The sequence below is a fragment of the Alternaria viburni genome (genome assembly GCF_023758015.1).
Source record: "Alternaria viburni strain BMP 2772 chromosome Unknown scaffold_8, whole genome shotgun sequence".
In the NCBI taxonomy this organism is placed as follows: Eukaryota; Fungi; Ascomycota; class Dothideomycetes; order Pleosporales; family Pleosporaceae; genus Alternaria; species Alternaria viburni.
Window position 1 is genome coordinate 1029404 of NW_026055777.1, and position 18084 is coordinate 1047487.

At 53.4% G+C, this 18084-nt stretch overlaps 6 protein-coding genes across 6 annotated transcripts; 4 read left to right on the top strand and 2 right to left on the bottom strand.

Annotated features, from left to right (window-relative positions):
* Positions 1-2657: 2657 nt before the first annotated feature.
* J4E79_004802 (uncharacterized protein) lies at positions 2658-4006 on the top strand (the record flags this gene model as incomplete). The annotated part of the gene is made up of 2 exons (XM_049353684.1): positions 2658-3920; positions 3956-4006. The coding sequence occupies 2 exons, from the start codon at positions 2658-2660 to the stop codon at positions 4004-4006; spliced, it is 1314 nt and encodes a 437-aa protein (XP_049212132.1).
* Positions 4007-5515: 1509 nt separating this feature from the next.
* On the top strand, positions 5516-6452 carry J4E79_004803 (uncharacterized protein; the record flags this gene model as incomplete). Its single annotated transcript, XM_049353685.1, has 2 exons — positions 5516-5719; positions 5769-6452. 2 exons carry the CDS (start codon positions 5516-5518, stop codon positions 6450-6452), a joined length of 888 nt encoding a protein of 295 aa, XP_049212133.1.
* A 638-nt stretch (positions 6453-7090) lies between these two features.
* On the top strand, positions 7091-8656 carry J4E79_004804 (uncharacterized protein; the record flags this gene model as incomplete). The annotated part of the gene is made up of 3 exons (XM_049353686.1): positions 7091-8207; positions 8263-8480; positions 8567-8656. 3 exons carry the CDS (start codon positions 7091-7093, stop codon positions 8654-8656), a joined length of 1425 nt encoding a protein of 474 aa, XP_049212134.1.
* Positions 8657-9290: 634 nt separating this feature from the next.
* On the bottom strand, positions 9291-10415 carry J4E79_004805 (uncharacterized protein; the record flags this gene model as incomplete). Its single annotated transcript, XM_049353687.1, has 1 exon — positions 9291-10415. One exon carries the CDS (start codon positions 10413-10415, stop codon positions 9291-9293), a length of 1125 nt encoding a protein of 374 aa, XP_049212135.1.
* A 423-nt stretch (positions 10416-10838) lies between these two features.
* On the top strand, positions 10839-12504 carry J4E79_004806 (uncharacterized protein; the record flags this gene model as incomplete). The annotated part of the gene is made up of 2 exons (XM_049353688.1): positions 10839-11810; positions 11863-12504. The coding sequence occupies 2 exons, from the start codon at positions 10839-10841 to the stop codon at positions 12502-12504; spliced, it is 1614 nt and encodes a 537-aa protein (XP_049212136.1).
* A 253-nt stretch (positions 12505-12757) lies between these two features.
* J4E79_004807 (uncharacterized protein) lies at positions 12758-13273 on the bottom strand (the record flags this gene model as incomplete). Its single annotated transcript, XM_049353689.1, has 1 exon — positions 12758-13273. One exon carries the CDS (start codon positions 13271-13273, stop codon positions 12758-12760), a length of 516 nt encoding a protein of 171 aa, XP_049212137.1.
* Between the last annotated feature and the right edge of the window lie 4811 nt (positions 13274-18084).

Consider the following 18084-nt stretch of genomic DNA (forward strand, 5'->3'; position numbering starts at 1 on the left):
TGTTGAGCAATTCCTCCAACCTGGCGTGCGTGCAAATCGCCCAGTGTCCGACAACGGGTCAGCATCCTCGTCGAAGCCGCCACGATTGAACATCAGTCGACGCCACATCATTTGATTTGGAAGACTGCAGCAGAACCCTGTAAGCTCCACCCCCGTTGCGACCACTTCCTCGGTTGATATTGCGAGACTGACAGATCGCAGGAAAGCGACGTCAGAGACGCGCCCACACCGCCTACGTCGCAGCTAGATATCCAGGCACCTAGCGACAAGGCCGCTATCCGTACCTGTCTGTGCTCGGGATTCCAGCTTCCAGATCTGCGTAGAGTGCGCGGGAAGAAGCAAAGCGCAGCTGCGGGCCTCCTCGCTCTGCGTAGACGAGCCGTTATAACTCCAGGGTTTAAGGTAATGCGCAGCCGCCGTGGGTGACATCAACGCACACTGCATCGCACCTTCCTCGACCCCAAAACTGTCAGTCCACCCACCAACCTTCTGTCCCTGCCATGACAGGCCCATTGACTAAGCTTTGCGGTAGATCTGAGCGCTGAAGAACCGATTGACCAGAGTGCAGCGCGCGCACCACCGAGCCACAGTGCTGGACAATATACGCATTGCACCGTCTGCTCGCAATAGCCGCATCTCCCCTCGAACATCAGCATTAACGGAGCCTAGCCCCCAGCGAAGCGCAGCGCAGCGGCAGCTAATCGAGGATCCCGCCCTTGTGCCGGCTAAACCCCCCAGATTGCCTCTCAAGCGAACCAACAGCGTAATTAGACGAGTCGTCGGTCTTCACCACCATCCCCTTTCAGCATCCTTTGACGCTTGGCCCGGCACCCCGAAGCCTAGCATCGCAACCGCCACGCGAAACGCTGACTCGCTGCCTCGCCTGATCGAATCCGCGTCTCGAGCGACGGCGCGAAGCAGTTCGGCCGCAGCGGAACTCTGTCAGCAGCAAATCCTTTCGCCACTGCCGGCGCCATCGAAGTCGACCCAGACTGTCGGAACTGCTGCGTAGAGTGGTAGAGTCAGGCGTAAGATCCAGTCTCTCGCAAGGGTTGTTGTGTCTCTACAAGGCGCTGCGATAGATCTCAGCAGAACGGCGATACATCACTGGCTGTTGCAATGATGAATCAAGGTAAGCCAAATCCCCAAGTATTTGCAATCCATGTCCTGCGCAATACACAAACCCCCAAACCCCCAAGTCGCTCGCCCCAAGCGCTGCACATCCAGCCATAAGCTGGCGCCCTTCTCCGCATTCTTCCCAGGCCAACATTCCTCCCGCGTGCGCTCTTATATTGCACCACAACACAGTTGGTGCATCGGCCTTCTTCCCTCTGTTCACTGCACCACACTGTGGGCCTGCATTTGTTCCTGTTCCTGTAGTGCGTTCCGCACGCTTGTCCTGCCACCCGATCGCGGTGCCGCTTGTGCTACCACGTCCCACGCGCATCTTTCTCTCCTCTCCATTGCGCATCCGTGCACGTTGTCCGTTATTGTCACACGTCTTGTTCAACAGCACACCGGCTGCCCTGGATTGATTGGCTGACGTGCAGGATAAGCAGTGCTGCAATCACCGCTGCCATTGGCATCGGAGAACCCTTTCTCTTCGGACCAGGAATGCATCGAGCATATTGGTGCGCATGCACATCATAACTCCTACGCAGCCGTACCCGATCAGCTAAGACGCGACGGGGTCCTAGCACATACTGCGACCGGTATCCACCAGGGCTCGATTACAGGCCGTTACGGTACACATCGTCCCGACAGTGCGTAAGTAGATGCTCTCATTGGTCGTTTCCTTCCCGGGCTGGCATGGCAGGCTCCGTGGTGCTGCCTAGCCTTGTGGCCCCCAGCCTGCATCCCTCGACGCCTCTATGGCGTGGTGCAGCCCAGGCTCAGGCTTCTCCTACCCCAAAACAAACACGTAGTCAATGTCGTCCATCATACTTGTCGTCGCACACGCTCCGGATGCATGGCGCACTTGGTCTTCCCAACAGGCTGGTCTGTCACATTGATCACACGACAAGCCTAGCGGTAATGCCGTACCGCCCCTGGTCTGGTTGACGACTTATACCGTGCCACCCTACTCTTGGTTACACATCGTTGTCGTTGGCATCACTTTGGCCGGATAGCTCTGTTTTGCGAGTTTAACTGACTTGATTCTATAGCTACCAGTCGAGCGTGGCTCTTTCAGACTCAGGGTCTGGTTCCATATCGACCTCGCCAAGCTCCAACGCCTCATCAGCACTGGCATACTCATCGTACACTACGTTCTCTCCGACGGTTTCAAACACTTACCCAAGTCACTATTCCGTACCAAACAATTACTTTAGCACTACGTGTGGTTACGGCAGCATGTCTTCGAGTCGACGATTGTAGGTTTTCTTTGTGGCGCACTCGTGCGTGTAGAACCCGAAGCGATGCATGACAGCTGACAGCTACGCGATAGAAACGATCCCTCTTCGTCGGCAATGTTACCTCCGGCGAGATCACCAGGACTAGGCCATTCTGTGTCACCATCCATGGGTTCGTCGGCAAGGGACAATTATACGACAGGGACGCCTGGCGTGCATAGATATCCCAACGCCTTGTCCCCTCGAGCTGACCTTTCCCGGTACAATTCCCAACCTGACACTCCTAGGAGTGTGCTTGCCACCACCATGCCGTTGACCTACAACGGTGCTTACCACGCGAGCACCTATGCGACGCCCTCAGGCTCACCCGAGACGCCGCCTTTCAACGCACAGGAGACATGGGGCAACATCACTTGCGAAGGCTCGACAGTGACACCCAATATCGACGCCAAGATCGAGAAGGGCTTCTTCTACTCCGGTGATCGAGTATGGACATGCTACCGCAGGAACTATTTCGCTGTCAACGTGTCGTTCCAGCTTACGCCCTGGATCGCAAACGCCCGTATGTACCTCGAGCAGACAGGCAAACCACCGGAGCAAATACAGTCCATGGCAGTATCTCTTGCAGCGGCTGTGGACGGCTCCACAGGCAAGACTATCGAGCTGATCCAGCACACACCTAAGCGTGACAAAGGCCCGCAGCTCGCGATGAAGAAGGAACTACTGGCCCCAACACCACCGGGAAAGAGCCATGAGCATGGTGGATATGGGCTGAGTAACTTTCACCAAACCTCAACCGTGCCGGGTCCTCAGCTACCATTGCAGAGCGAAAGCGACTCGTCGCAACAATATTCCCCAGCGAGCCATGCCAGTAGCAACTACCAGCATTCATTCGAACGCATCCAGTTCAAGTCGGCAACGGCGAATAATGGCAAGCGTCGCGCTCAACAACAGTACTACCATCTGATTGTCGAGTTGTGGGCGAACGTGCAAACTCCACGAGAATCCGAGCCCCGTTGGGTCAAGATCGCAGCCCGGCTGTCGTCTCCCGTCGTTGTCCGTGGCAGGTCACCTAGCCATTACCAGAACGAGGGTCCACACAATGCTGGTACCCCAAGAGGCGCGCCTGGGTCTGGCCTCGGTGGAGGCGGTCATCATGGGCTGGGATCAAGTGGCCAACCTTCCTATCCGGCCTGGAGGAACGGTATGTCGGGCGGTGGTGCGACTGGAATGGGCGGCAGCATGTATCGTGGTAACACGTACTCGCTAGACCCAAGTCCCGTCGGCAGTCATTCGGTCAGCTCAGCAAGTTCTCTGAGTGGAGGTCCGGTCGAAGGCGTTAGCGGCGAACAGCACATGGTCGAAGACGACGATGCGAAGATGATGGATGCCCCTCAGGACTATTCTTATTATCCTGCGTCCATCTACGAGACTATCCCTACTAAGCTTGAAAGTACTCTACCGCCACCCGATCGCAGGATCAAGGATGAGTATCCAACTGCTGGCTGGCACATCGGAGGCTGTGGAAGATTCCAAGGCATGGAGAGCAGTCGCGGATACTATCCCGACGTACAAGCACATACTTATTGACAAGCATCCACTAGACTGCTGTCATAGCTTGCATGAACCATGTTGGCCGGCTCAACATGGACTGAGGCTCGCTCCCTTCTCGAACGAAATTCCGCCTCACTGCACTTCGTACAGGCAGTTGGGAAGCTCTTACCAACGACGGCTATTTTTGGGTGCTTCGCGATGACATCTCGGTTTTGCGGCGGCCTTGTTATTGTTACTGTACTTGATCCTTTGCCAACACGAACACCGACGAGCCCTTACACCAGCACCACTCCCCAAACGAACGACGCCCAAAACACCGCAGCTCAGACAAGGTCAGAACGGCACACGAAGAGGTGTATCATACATGGCGCAAGAAAGGCTACATCGCAGGCTTCGAGCATGTTGGCGACGGTACAACGTTCAGTGTTGGCCCGATTCCAGAGAACATGTGTACAATGCCCGTTCCTTGGGATTTGAGCCGAAAGCACATGACCTCCCTTGTTTCTGCTGGCATATGATGCCTCAACTGCTGGTCAGGTTGACCTTGGTACATGTCTTGGTGTGTCATCACAAAGCATATTTAATTCTGCCCCCTTCTGGCGGTACCTCCGGTGTCATTGCCTGTATGACCTGGAGGGACCAGCTTCTTTACACGTCGTTCCCATGCTGTTATGTCTTTCTCTGTTTCACTTCTGTTTTATGATGGTGTTCTTTACGCATTACGAGACGTGCAGATGGTGCAGGGTGAGGGCACATTCTACGAGTTATGAGTACGAATGCTTCTTGCATGGTGCATGGCGCATGGAGGTAAAAAAAGGTCGACGGTCGCATCCATCTCTTTCGTGCTGCCTCTGTATGGCGCTCTCTGACTTATGCGCCCCAGCATCTGTCCTTGCGAGCTTGGCAGCAACGGCAAATCATGGTTGTATGAGTAATGGGTCACGGCCATGGAAAGCCTTGGAGGCTTTGGATCCGCAGGATCGAGGACGCACACAAGGAAAATGCAACATCTGCTAGGACGTAGGATCCTATAGGGTTGCGTAGCCACTGTAAGGCACGGTTACGAAGGGACGGGAGATGTACGGCGCACGAGCAAGCTAATGACGGCGGCCCCTTGTCTATTGTATGATTATGTAGTGCCTTAAAAGCGTGTGATAGTTGTCGAATGCAGGCGGCCCTTTTTCGTTTATCATGGTTCGTAGCATTTCCGAAAGTGATGTTTGGCGGGTCTCGACGCCATGGCTCGACGCGACTTTTGGCGTACATGTTGGTTACGTGGGCGTTGCCCGGGCCAAGACGAGCGACCAGCATCGCAGAATATCTGAGAAGGTGCTCGCACATGCAAAGAAGAGTAAAGAAGATCAGACGTGAGGTTCTTGTAAGCTCTTGCCGTCGGACGTGCTCCCGTGTTCCCCGCGGCTCAGGCGTCCCTTCTTGACTCAGGGTCCGGCGGCCAAAACTTTGGTTGATGCTGAACGGTGTCACGTCATCGCTTCACCCACGCGACACCCTGAAGCGTCCTGACCCCGACGCGGCTCGCATACACGCTCCATCCAGCATCCGACAGCATTGCGCATCCGGCGCTCTGTCGACAGCACACACCGGTCCCCATGGCGTGGTACGATCAGGACAGCTGGCTCACGGCAGCCTTCTCCCCAAACCTGTCGACTATCCTCATCACCTTCCTCGTCGCGCTCTGCCTGCCCATACTACTGCATACCGTCCTCTACAAGAAGGCAGCTGCAGCCGCGCAACTTCCCACCTTCCTGCTAGCCGGCCCAAGCGGCAGTGGAAAGACGGCCTTTACGACATTGGTAGCGTATCCCCCAAACCCATGCTCCCGTACCGTCTAACAATTGCCAGGCCGAGCGCAACGCTACAACCCAAACGCACACGTCCACCACACCTCTCACCGTCTCCGCTCTCCTCCCCAGCCCACACGTCCCCGCGTCATCGCACTACCGCTCACCAGGCGATCCAGCCTTCGAGCGCTCTCGCAATTTCCTCCTCCTCGACACGCCTGGCCATGGCAAGCTCCGTCACTATGCGACCTCCCAGCTTGCCGACCCCAAGAACATCCGCGGTATAATATTCGTCGTCGACGCCGCTCAACTAGGCGACGAAGCAGGACTGAACGAGGCCGGAGAGTACCTTCACGACATCCTCCTCTCGCTACAGAAACGCTACACCAACGCTACCACAAGCAAAGGGCCAAAGGAGATCCCTGTCCTTGTTGCGGCGAACAAGATGGATCTTTTCACGGCGTTGCCCGCAAACCTTGTCAAGAACTCGCTCGAGAAGACAATCACCGAGGTCAGGAGTAACAGGGCGAAGGCGCTTCGCGATGCAGGTGCGGCGTTGAATGGTGGCGAAGATGAGGTAGACGAGGAGAAGGAGTGGCTGGGTGAGGGCGGCGAGGGCATGTTCACATTTGAGCAAATGAGAGAGAGCGGGACGAGTGTGACTGTGATTGGGGGTAATGTTCAGGCGGGTAAGGAGGGCGCTGATGTGGAGCAATGGTGGCAGTGGGTTGCTGAGCAGCTTTGAAGAAGCTACAGGTGGCCACAGAGGGTAGGATGGATCGAGGCTCGAGTGTGTACCGATACATCGATACCCCCTTCGTTGAATAATGGAACTAGTAGGTCCATTCTACCTTGATCTAGGTCATGACTAACGCGTGTAGATTATCAAGTTTGCTGTTGCACTTTTGAAATCGTGAGGCTTTTGCGGCCTGACTGCCTCTTCCTTCGAGACCGAGGTGATCTTACGTCTGTTACAGCCGCCAAGCGCATCGAAGTACGAGGATGATACCCTTAACACCTGACAATGCACGTTTTAGAACAGTTGCTCTTCTACGTCTCGTGCAGAGCAAACACCACCCAGTATTTGTTGTTTCACTTGTTATTCGATGTGTCCGTATGTCGTTACGCGATTGTTCCGAGGCAAGCTCACGAGTAAACCGAGTAACTGGTATCATGACCAGTCGCCATGACCTCCCAAGGTTGAGCAAGCAGCGCGTGAGCTTGCTCATCGTGGCCAAATGACTGGAGGCAAGCGCGGAAATCGAAAACAGGATGTTGTATAAGAAGGTGAGTGGTTTAACCCCATAGTACTCACCATCGCACCGGCGTCTCATCCTTTCATCGATACTTCACCAATCCGGACTCAAGACAGCAATACGAACAATGGCGAACAAGTCAAAGGCCGCGAAGAGAGCACGAAAGGTCGAGTCGGAAGCCGAAGCATGGAAGGCATCCTCCAAGACCGTACTTGGTCGCCTGACCTATCGTCTCGAAGATCTTCCCGACATTCTGATCCTTCGTGTAGCATTCAAGTCCATGAACGCTTCCGGTGAATACGACGATACTGTGTACAACCGCAAGTTCCGGGAGCCCGCGTGGGCTGAACTTCGCGAGACATATTGGCCCCATTTCAAAGACATCACTGCTGTCGACAAAAACCCAGATAGAAAGTCTCACGAATGGCATCTCATCATGCCAAATAATTCAAATAAGGATGAGTTCGCGATGTCCACCTTACTGGGTCAATTCGCTCTCAAAACCAAACTTCCCGGACACGTCAAAACCGGCCTACCTGAGCGAAAAATGGCATGCAGGATTACGAGTACGGATGTATTAACAAGTACAGATCCAAAATATCGTAGACTCTATCAGAGGAGTCTCAACATTCTAATCCAACGGCGCTATGCCTCAGTGGACGGATTCCCCGATAATCTTTGGGCTACCAAGGAACAGTTCCGAAAGATTCCCGAGGGCATCAATCTCTTTCAAGGGGAGAAATCAATCCAGCTGAAGGAGGAAAAGTCAAACATGCCGAAAGGAGATGTGTCAATCACGCCGTTAGTGAAAGGCTACAAGGCTCATACAATCAACGGTACCCAGACGCCTTCTCCCTACTCACTTCGCGTACGCGCCGCCTTATCGACTGATCTCAAAGACAAACTGATACATTTGGTGTTCGATTTGACGTCTACCACGCCGGAAGCCTACAACAGTGTCTATGAAATGTTGTTGGATGTTTTCGGGGATGGCATGAACAAAGAAAACATCAGCCGCCTGCAACCCGCTATCAGCGACTTGCTGGTTGGAGTCAAAGTTCAGCGCAACTACCCCTCTACCAGATCAGAGACTACAGCAGACGTCATCAAAACATGGGATGAGCCGTTCTTGATTCGCGAGGTCGTATCCAACCAGGATACCGAAGTCAGGGCCAAGACAAAGAGCAAGAGGAATGATGAAGATGAGAAAGAGGTTCAGACTAGTTACGAATACTTCAAGGAGAGTGAGTTGCGCTTGGTGGTATTGACGACGGTGCACAGTAACTGACGCAAACACAGACTACAACGACGGCAACGCTATGGAGCACCAGTATCTTCCACTCGTAGGTGACGGTCGCGGCGCTTATTTCCCCTTGACCCACGTCAAATTTCCCAAGAAGACCCAGGTTTTTCCAAAGACTGCTAGCGTTCTAGCCCAACCGCTTCGGGCAAAGATTCATGAGCTCGGTCTCCTCAAGTCCGAAGGCTCAGAGCTCGTGAAACTAACCGGCGATAACGTATGGACACTGTTGACTGAGCGGCGAAGATATGCTGAGGCAAGTACATTTTCCCCGCTCCGAGACCTTTGCTTACACGTCGACAGGGCGGAATCGATACCGAACCGTTCGAACTGCTCAAGCAAGTCGGGGCGCCTTCGATCGAAATGATTGACCCCTTGGACCTTGCACTCTAATTCACCCACTCCGATCAGACGACAGATGCTTCCAATCTTGATGCGAAACGAAAATGCTTTTACCGCATTCCAGTTCTACAGTGGCATGCATTTCATCCGTCGCTTTCCAGCACTTTCCTTCTCTTCGCTTCTGCAAGCTGTGCCGCCAAATCCGGCTGTCGCATCTTGGTATTAGCTCTTCTTTGGATTTCCCTTATCTCCTTTTCCAACCACCTTTGCTTACTTAGTTTCCGCCCGTACCCGCGTCTGCCTCTGAGTCGATGTTTTCACTTTGTGACATATGGAAAACTCACTGCGCATGCGCTCGTGCTGCGTCCAATCCTTGTCTCCTGTATTTGGTCTTGCGTTCCGCGCTGCTTTTCTAGATAGTCCAACTCAATACACTCATTTGCAAAACACCGCTTCTATATCGCCCTTGAGAATTGTCACCAAGTCTGGTTGCTGGATGAGAGGCTTCTGCACGGAAAACAGGTTGGTGCATTCTATGTCTGCGAGGTCGAACTCAGTTTCATGGTTGCACCAGGAACGAAGAGATCGCAGTCTGGAGGCATATGGATGGTAAGTTTACCCATTTCTTGTTAGAAACAGTGTTGTCATATCACATACCTCAGTCCTAAGCACCGTGACGTCTCAATCAGGCGGTCTTGTCCATGTGATCTGCTGCTTGTCTGCATGCCGTTTTGATCCCATCGCCCAGAATGGTATCATTTGAGGCAAAGTACCGTAGTCTATTCTGCCAGAACCGCCATCTTTCCACCGTAATCTTCTCTTCGCCACCCTGGGCCTTCCACAAAGGACCGACTGGCGCTACAAAGTCCATCAGACGGTCGTAAAGATCGTGACCTAGGATTGAAAGCCATTGTGTAGCCGCTGGAAGGTCTATGCTAGGCTGCGATGACCTGAAAGCCGCCCAGTTTTGATCAGGTATGGTAGCAGAGCCATCGGAGTGCTGCGTCACTTCATTGAGGCTGAGTTCGTGTTCTAGGGCACCAACGATTGGATAGCATGCCATGCCACGAAAGTCCACATTATCTTGTGGCAGCGCACCTCGAATGTGGTAACAGCTAAGAAGCGCGGCGAACGTGTTGATGTTCTTGTAAAGATCTCTGACAGCTAGGACGACATCACCACTGACAATGCGTTCCGTCATTGATTCAGCCGTCCTCAAGGTCGCGTCTTTGCGAGCTTCGGGGTTCATGAACTGCAAACTATAGCACTTTGGACCTGGACCGAGGACTGTCAGCTTCTGAGCATTTTCAGCACGGTGGTTGTTCATGTCCATACCCTGCAAATAACCCACGAGCTCTTGACCGAAGCCAGGTAAGTCCACAAAGCTACTGGTGCCCTGAACCGGCTCGTCTGTATCGTACGGATACTCTGGTAAAGGGTGTGACAATCTCGCAAGCTCCACCACCAAGTCGGCCAATATCCTCAGTTCTGCTTCCGGCCATGTCTCGCCACGATGGCATATGGCGCCCCAGAGTATGCTCGCATCATGGGGTGTTGACGAGGAGCAATGAGCTGAAGTCAGTGAACCAAGGATATCAGCTGCTGCTCTGGGATTGATTCGGTGAGTGAGAAGATCTTGGAAAGTACATAGTATGCGTCCTTCTGTGGATGATGGATCTACGTCGCAGATAGCCTCCTCATCGGCGCGGGATAGACTTGGAAATAAAGGATCAACAGAAGCTCGGTTCAGACCTGGTCGAGTAGAGCTGAGAATGGCAGAGAGCTGTTCGTGGTTCCATCTTGCAGCCATGGATCGAATTAAGTTAATGTCAGAATATCACCAAAATGAACAGGCATAGAAGTGATGCGTGCTTGAGGTTCAGTTGCCACCATGTCGACGGTTAGTAGGCTACCGAGATGCTGATTCATAGCTGTTATGCATACCCACCACGTGCCTAGGCAGCTGACAGTGGCGGCGGCGGCGGCGGCGTGAAAGTGGCGATTGAGCGTATCCGGCTAGCGTTGTGAGGATCTACTAGCGGTGGCTTGAGCGCGGCCGCGGCTATTTGCGGGTCAGGCTATCGAGTTTGTTCTGCGCGACAACTTTGCATCTGTATTACGACATCTTCTTCGCCTTTGACGTGCGGGTACTCTCTTTACTTATACTTCCAGAAACTCTCACTATACATACTCCAGCATCACATACACGCCTCAGCACACGAATACCGCCACCATGTCTACCAAGACGCGCCCCGCCATCCCACCTGTGGTTATGGACAGCATAACGCAGCAGATTGGCAACACGCCCCTCGTACGCCTGAACAAGATTCCGCAATCCCTGGGCATACGTGCCACCGTATACGTAAAGGTCGAAGCCTTCAACGCCGGCGGCAGTGTCAAGGACCGCATCGCGCTTCGCATGATCGAAGCCGCCGAGAAGTCTGGTCGCATAAAGCCTGGTGACACACTCATCGAGCCTACGTCTGGTAACACGGGTATTGGGCTGGCTTTGGTGGGTGCGGTAAAGGGATACAGAACCATCATCACACTTCCCGAGAAGATGAGTCCCGAGAAGGTGGCGGTTCTTAAGGCGCTTGGAGCCGAGATCATTCGTACCCCGACGAGTGCGGCATGGGATAGCCCCGAGAGCCACATCGGCGTCGCGAGGAGATTAGTCAAGGAGATTCCGAACGCGCACATTCTCGACCAGTACTCGAACCCCGACAACCCGCTCGCGCACGAGTGCGGCACGGCCGAGGAGGTGTGGACACAGACCGACGGCAAGATCACCTGTCTTGTTGCTGGTGCAGGAACTGGAGGCACTATCACAGGTCTAGCGCGCGGTCTGAGGAAACACAAGCAGGATGTCAAGATTGTCGCTGCCGACCCACACGGCAGTATACTCGCACTCCCTGCGACCCTGAACGACGAACGCGTGAACGAGGGCTACAAGGTTGAGGGAATCGGATACGACTTCATCCCTGACGTCCTGGAGCAGAAGATTGTGGACAAGTGGTACAAGACAGACGACCGGACATCGTTCTTGTACGCGCGCCGGTTGATCTCCGAAGAGGGCATTCTTTGCGGTGGTTCGTCTGGTAGTGCGATGGCTGCCATGGTCGAAGCCGCGAAAGACATGGATCTCACCGAAGATGATGTTGTCGTCGTCATCCTCCCCGACAGCATTAGAAGCTATCTCAGCAAGGTATGTCATCTCTTTTCCTATGCTACTGTTGTGTCATACTAACGTATCATAGTTCGTCGACGACGACTGGCTTGCCGCAAACGACCTTCTCCCCCCTACGCCCCCTCTGACACCTAACACGAATGGCGCAAACACTCGCCGTCTCTCTACCACCAAGCAGGCCGACGCTTTCCACGGCGCCACCATCGCTTCCCTACGACTCAAACCCGTTACCACCGTTCCCTCGAACTCGCCCTGCAGCGAAGCCATCGAAACAATGCGTGAAAAAGGTTTCGACCAACTTCCCGTTAGCACATACTCTTCCGGCGGCAAGGCGCGTCTTGTCGGTCTAGTGACCCTCGGCAACTTGCTATCCTACATCGCTGCCGGTCGTGCAACCCCAAAGTCACCCGTCGAAGAGGTCATGTTCGATTTTCGCAAACTGAACGAGGTCGTCAAGGACCTCGGCCGTCTTTCGCTTGACGGCGACAACGCGAAGAACACACAGAAGGGCGGCAAGAAGGGACGAAAGGAGTTTGTTGAGATCACCAAGGAGACCAGCTTGAGCGATCTGAACAAGTTCTTCGAGTGGAACAGCGCGGCTGTTGTCACCGAGCGCGTCGATGGCGAGCCAAAGGCTGTTGCTGTTGTCACAAAAGTAGACTTGCTATCCTGGATGGTCAGACAGGGAAACACTAATGGGCATTCGAACTAAATGGAGTAAAGACGATGGAAACAAGATGTATATGAGGAAACGGTTAAACACGAGGCACGCATATCAAACCTTTAGCGAAAAAAAAGTTGGCGATATTCATATTGGACCGGTAGCAACGGAGTTATAGGCATGGTACAACTCAACTTAGATGGCATTCGTCTGGTACGTCAGGATAGAAGTGCGAGACCTCAACGTCTATAAACAACAGCTATGAAAGGCTGCAAAGTCAAACTCTTCTCGTTCAGCATGAAGCCTACGCTATCCCCATCATAATCTCCCTCAGCTTGCCCGCCGCCGCACCATCCAAAAACTCCATACTCTTCTTGATGCCCACTTTCCCGCTACCCATTTCCTCCATCTCCATCATCCACAGCAAATCATTCTCCACTATCTGCCCCTCCGTCGCCCCTTTCGCCTGCATCATGAAGCTGATCCGCAGGACGACCTTCATCTTGATCGGGTCGACAATGACGTCTGTGACATTGGATTTCCAGGATTCAAGTCTAGGAAGCATGGATCGTAGATGGGAGAAGAAGCCGTCGAGAGAATGTGTGCCTTGGAGAGGCGGGGTGAGAGAGACGGAGTAATTATGGCCCCACGAGTGTTCGAAAGAAGGGGCGCAGTAGGTACGCATGAGATCGAAGTCCATGCGTTCTGGAGAATTCGTGTCGAGTGTTTGGGCTCTGATGAAATTGAGCGCTGTGTCTCGGAGGATTGTATAGGTGGGCAAGGCAGATGTCGCCGGATCTTCTGGGGTGTGGTTGCTCATGGTGATGTTGCTGGTTTGTTTTCAAGAGATGAAGATGTGCAATTGGAACTCTTGAAATGGAAGAAAGATACGACTGTGGTTTGCTTCATTAAATGCGGAGAATTACCAGTGCTACCTAGTACATGCGGATCCCCACGGTACGCCACGGAATAGGGTTCGATTGTCCCGAAAAACGGGAACGGCGCAAACTGTAAGTTTATACTACTGTTTGAGGTTGGCGCATATGCTGAAGACATGGGGCACGCTTGTTTTGTCTTCAAGAAAGTTGGTCGTGAAGAGAGCAAGGTACTATTGCGGGTGCTCCCGTTGCTCCACTATGTCCGTCCAATCAGCTGAACGACGACCGTGACGTCGAAGTAACGGTTGGAGACAACGAATGTTCACGACCTCGCTGGTAAAGTATCGCGCAACTGTGGAACTATCGAATTGAATGTAGAAGTGGTGCGGTAGTGGGAAGGTCGTGTCGCTGAGCGATCAGACGCACGAATTACTTTCTGTTGAGAATGTTTGCGTGTTGGCCGTGTTCGCTATCAAAAACCGAAAGTGCCAAGAAGACATGAGATGGATGGATCTAAGGTGAAATGCGATAGGCCAAAGAGCTGGTGAGTGGGAAGAACTGAGCGGCTGACTTACTTACAACGTCAAACGCCATAGCCAATGTCTGTCTATCGGGGCAGAGGGCCATGTCACCTGTTGCTTCTCAAAGCCGCCCAAGACTTGTAATATCATCGTTGCATGCTTGGAGTTCGTGTGATCTGGCTCTAAAAACCCACTGGATCGCGTTCGATGAGGTTCCGCTTCACACTGGGATTCCATCGCTCCGGCTACCTTCTGATAACGACAGACCCACTGACTACGGCTCTGTAGTAGCAATGGCCTGACACAAGAGCCTAGCTCAATCGGAACACTTGTTATCCCGGGTGTAAGGCGGCATAAGTACGAACACGCTCGTTGTATTCGCAGCCTAGAGACTATTCGGCCGACATTTCTTGTCACTTCTGCCCTGATCGGCTGTCCGTTGCACATAGAGCCATTCGATATGCATACTGAAGTCGAAATGTGCTCGTGTCTGAAGGATGAAGACAAAGGCAGTCCTCAGTACTACAGGTATATAGCCGGCAGTTCTTTCGAGATGGAAGAGGAGAAGGATTGGCGATTGCGGTCGAAGAATCATCCATCGAAGCAGTATTGGGGTGTAGAGGAACTCTGAAGTATCTGAACTGATTGTGTACGTGGTCTCGAATCGAACGCGATGAGGGTGAAGTAGGTTCAACCGAAATTAGGCCTATCGATGCCAGCGAGTGTAGCAATTGTGGAGGGACGGTCGGTATTCATGCGCGCTTCGAATAAGTAGTCGGTCCTAGGCTGTTAGCTTATTGCACGATACAGCCGCTGCGACGTGGTGCAGGGAAACGCAATCAGTGGACTGTTGCAATCTTTCCACATTGCTGTAAAAGGAGGATTGACGCATGGCGGAACTGTCGGAAGCCTCGATCTGAAGGACGATGCCCGTGCGTTGCGAGAGTGGTCAGGTGCATTCGACGTATGCGTAACGTCACTGAGAAAGGATCGCCGGTCGGTAAAGCTTGTTGAAGAAGGCGTCGTACACATGGCTGAGGGTTGTCACGCCAGAAGGGGTGTTTTCGACATGTCGTTGGGACTTGTAGACTGAGGAGGGCGTGTCCACTTGGGCAGCCAGCGGGAGCCAGTGTCTTAGTACGCGGAAGGCACGCCCCGGACGCCCTCGGTTCGGTCCGGTGTTTAAGTTCCAGACAGCCTGTGTTTGGCGCACCCTTTACGCATCTAACCATGAGAGAAAATTGCTTCTCTGCACCGTCGTGCAGGGTCGCGAAGCTCACTCTGGGTTCATGGTCATCTGCATGCACATGTGCAGCTGCAAGGCCTGATCGCCGCTACTTACCGCACGCCCATCATTCCCACTTCGGCTGCAAGCCTGCGTATCGTCTGCGACTCGGGAAAATCTACGAGCCCAAGGGTTCGGTATCTTTGCATGAGCTTCTTATTCGCCGTTCATCTCCGAACTTCGCATTGTTGCGACGCTCAGCAGGAAAACTTCCGAGCGGAAAGAGCATCACTGCAGTCCTTCCCAACTGCCGCAGAAAGCGCGCCTCGATGTGGTGCATGTGAGATCCAAGCCTTCCAGGTTCTCTCAGACGTGTATGGTGTAGAATTCTGCCTGCGACCACCTGCAGTGTGCTCTTGCCTCGGTAGTGTGTGTCGCTAGTCATGACCAGGACATATCGCCAGCGCGGCGCTTCGTGCGGCTGTTGTCTAATTCGGCGTTCGAAATCTGCTACGAGCATGTATCGGGTTCGCGTACATTGGTGTTCCAAATCTCGTCGGTTTTGCGGTTTTGCGAAGCGTTCGCAGAGGCGCGTGGGGAATAGTAGCACAGTTCAGTGGTACAGATCAAAAGCGGTACACACTGCGTAGCTGTGCCACAATGGTGCTGCTGCTTGCACACACATTAGCGCTAATTGTTGGATCCAATAGTCGGGTTGGTGGAAGTGCGAGCAGAAGCCACTCGTTCGCGCTGCCAAGCTGAGTAGAACGCGGCAGTTCGTGCTAGAGAGTACTCGAGCACAACGGTAGCATCGATTCGTTCCATTCGATTCTGCACAAGTCGAATCCATCATGCCCGTATTTATTGCACTGACTCGACCAGATTCTGTGGTTGACAAACCCCCCCAAGCAAAGGCGTTGTCCTCATCGTATCGCGACAGGGAGGATAGTGGAAGCTGATCTGTCGATGCTAGCTGTTTGAGAGGCGGTTCGATACACAAAATGCCTTCTCTCGTGCGGGGCGTTAAACCAAGGGGAGTTTCGTGCCGCAATCGAAGTCGTCGAGGGGGGTATCCGCCTAATCGGGGTGTCCGTCGTCAGTAGGAAACTCGATTCGATCGTAGAGGCGTGAGAACACTGGGTAAAGACCTAAGTCTTGTCTTAAGACAAGTCTCCGCGTCATGTTAGTTCCTTTGCGCCAATGTGTTGCTTGGTTGTGGCCGCCGCAGCGGAGTTTGTACGTACAGGCTTCGCGCGTCTGCAACGGCGTGAAGGAAGGGTTCGAAGGCGGGAAGGGGGTGGGATATGCGTCATCACACGATGCGTTGGGAAAGCGTGTATGCAGCAGTCCGATCCTTAAGGAGTGGGCGAAGACGAGCTATGTGTTGTGTTCGAGGAGTTATGCCGGCTGTCTGAGAAGGATCGAAGACTCGAGAAGACGTTGTAAAAGAATTGTCATTTGAAGAGTATACAACAAATAGCTCAGCCAGTTGGTGTCATTGTTCGATGCAATTCAATGAGACTGATGAAGACGAGATCCAGTGGCCTTCCGGCAGATTGTTGCATCGGCGGAACACGGCACTTCCGGGATCTGCACCACTGCTCTCGCAGGGAGTGAACGTATTTGGCAGGTCACTCGTTGCAACCATCACCTACTGCAGCACTTCAAATACTTAAACCTTTAGCTGATGACTCCGGAAGCAGCATCTCACGCTGCTCGCAATATCGCTGATGATGGAAACATGGAAAAATGTCTCACTATCTATTAGCATGAGTTCTGCGGTAATACTACACACAAACGCGGACCGGCGAACCTCCCGAACCAGAGGATGCTGGAAGAGTCCCTAGACCTGTACCGTTGCAGTATCAGCCTCTATCTTAATAGCATGTATATCATGGGCGAAAGACCCAGGCGGCTTCCGACTCACCACGTAATCTTAGACATCAAAGAATGAGTGCGGCTTTCTTGCTCTCCTACAAGTTGGCGTGGGGTCCGCAAGTGAGAAGTTTGGCGCTTCCATCAAAACGGTGCATAGCCAACGATTTGTCAATATGCTGACCAGCCTGTTCAAACATCAGCACCAACTGGCGTTCTCTTCGCCACGGTCCGCGGAGGCCTTGCACACCCTGGCGATAAAACACTGTGAGAGGCGACTGGCGCATGTCCCCTAACCACACACTTCCTGCCTCGAGTGTAGCCAAGAGATCTACACTCTACGCACCTGCCCTAGCCGTGCTCGCGGACTGTTTCCACTACAGGAAGAATTCCTACACCGTATGGAACGCCTTCACCATGCGCTGATGAAGTTTTGAATGTTTAGGCGCATGTCAGTCCCTCCTCGTAGCGAAACTCGGCGAATGTGATTCAGAAGCGTGGCGATCTCCCCGATCCCTGGCTCCTGTGAACCCACATCTAAGGTGTCACAAGTATCGCGCGTATATGAGATGCATATGCGACGTGGCTTGTTGGATGAACTGATCCTTCAGCTGCGGAATCCTCTGGATGCAAGCGTCAGGCGTGGCCCGCAGGTTCGGCGGGCATCATGCATCGGATCGAGACCTCAACATGGAGCGTTGGGCCGCACGTGTTCACGCTGTTATGGCCTCATGGGTTTTGGGATGCTAATGAGGCTACAACGCTGGCAGACCTTCTCCCTTGGGCCGCTTCCCAGGCCATACCACGAAGATGCGGCCACGTATAATGCATCGGATAGTCTTAGATCGTATCTGCACAGCATCTCTGCCGCTCGCCGGAATCTAAGTAGCCTGGGCATTAGGCTGTCAAATGCACTTACGTTCTGATGCGTGCATTCGAGTCGAGAGGGGTGGGGCTGCACTGGCAGCTAGTCGGGATGAACGAACTCGCCTGCGGGGAGCAGGTGCCGGGCGCCTACACATCGTCTTGGGTAGTACTGATCAATTGCATTCCCTACCTTATCTGATCTGCGGTCAGGTGTTCGCGGTGTAGCAGTGGAGACGTGACTCTCCACTACCTAGGTAAGGGTTGG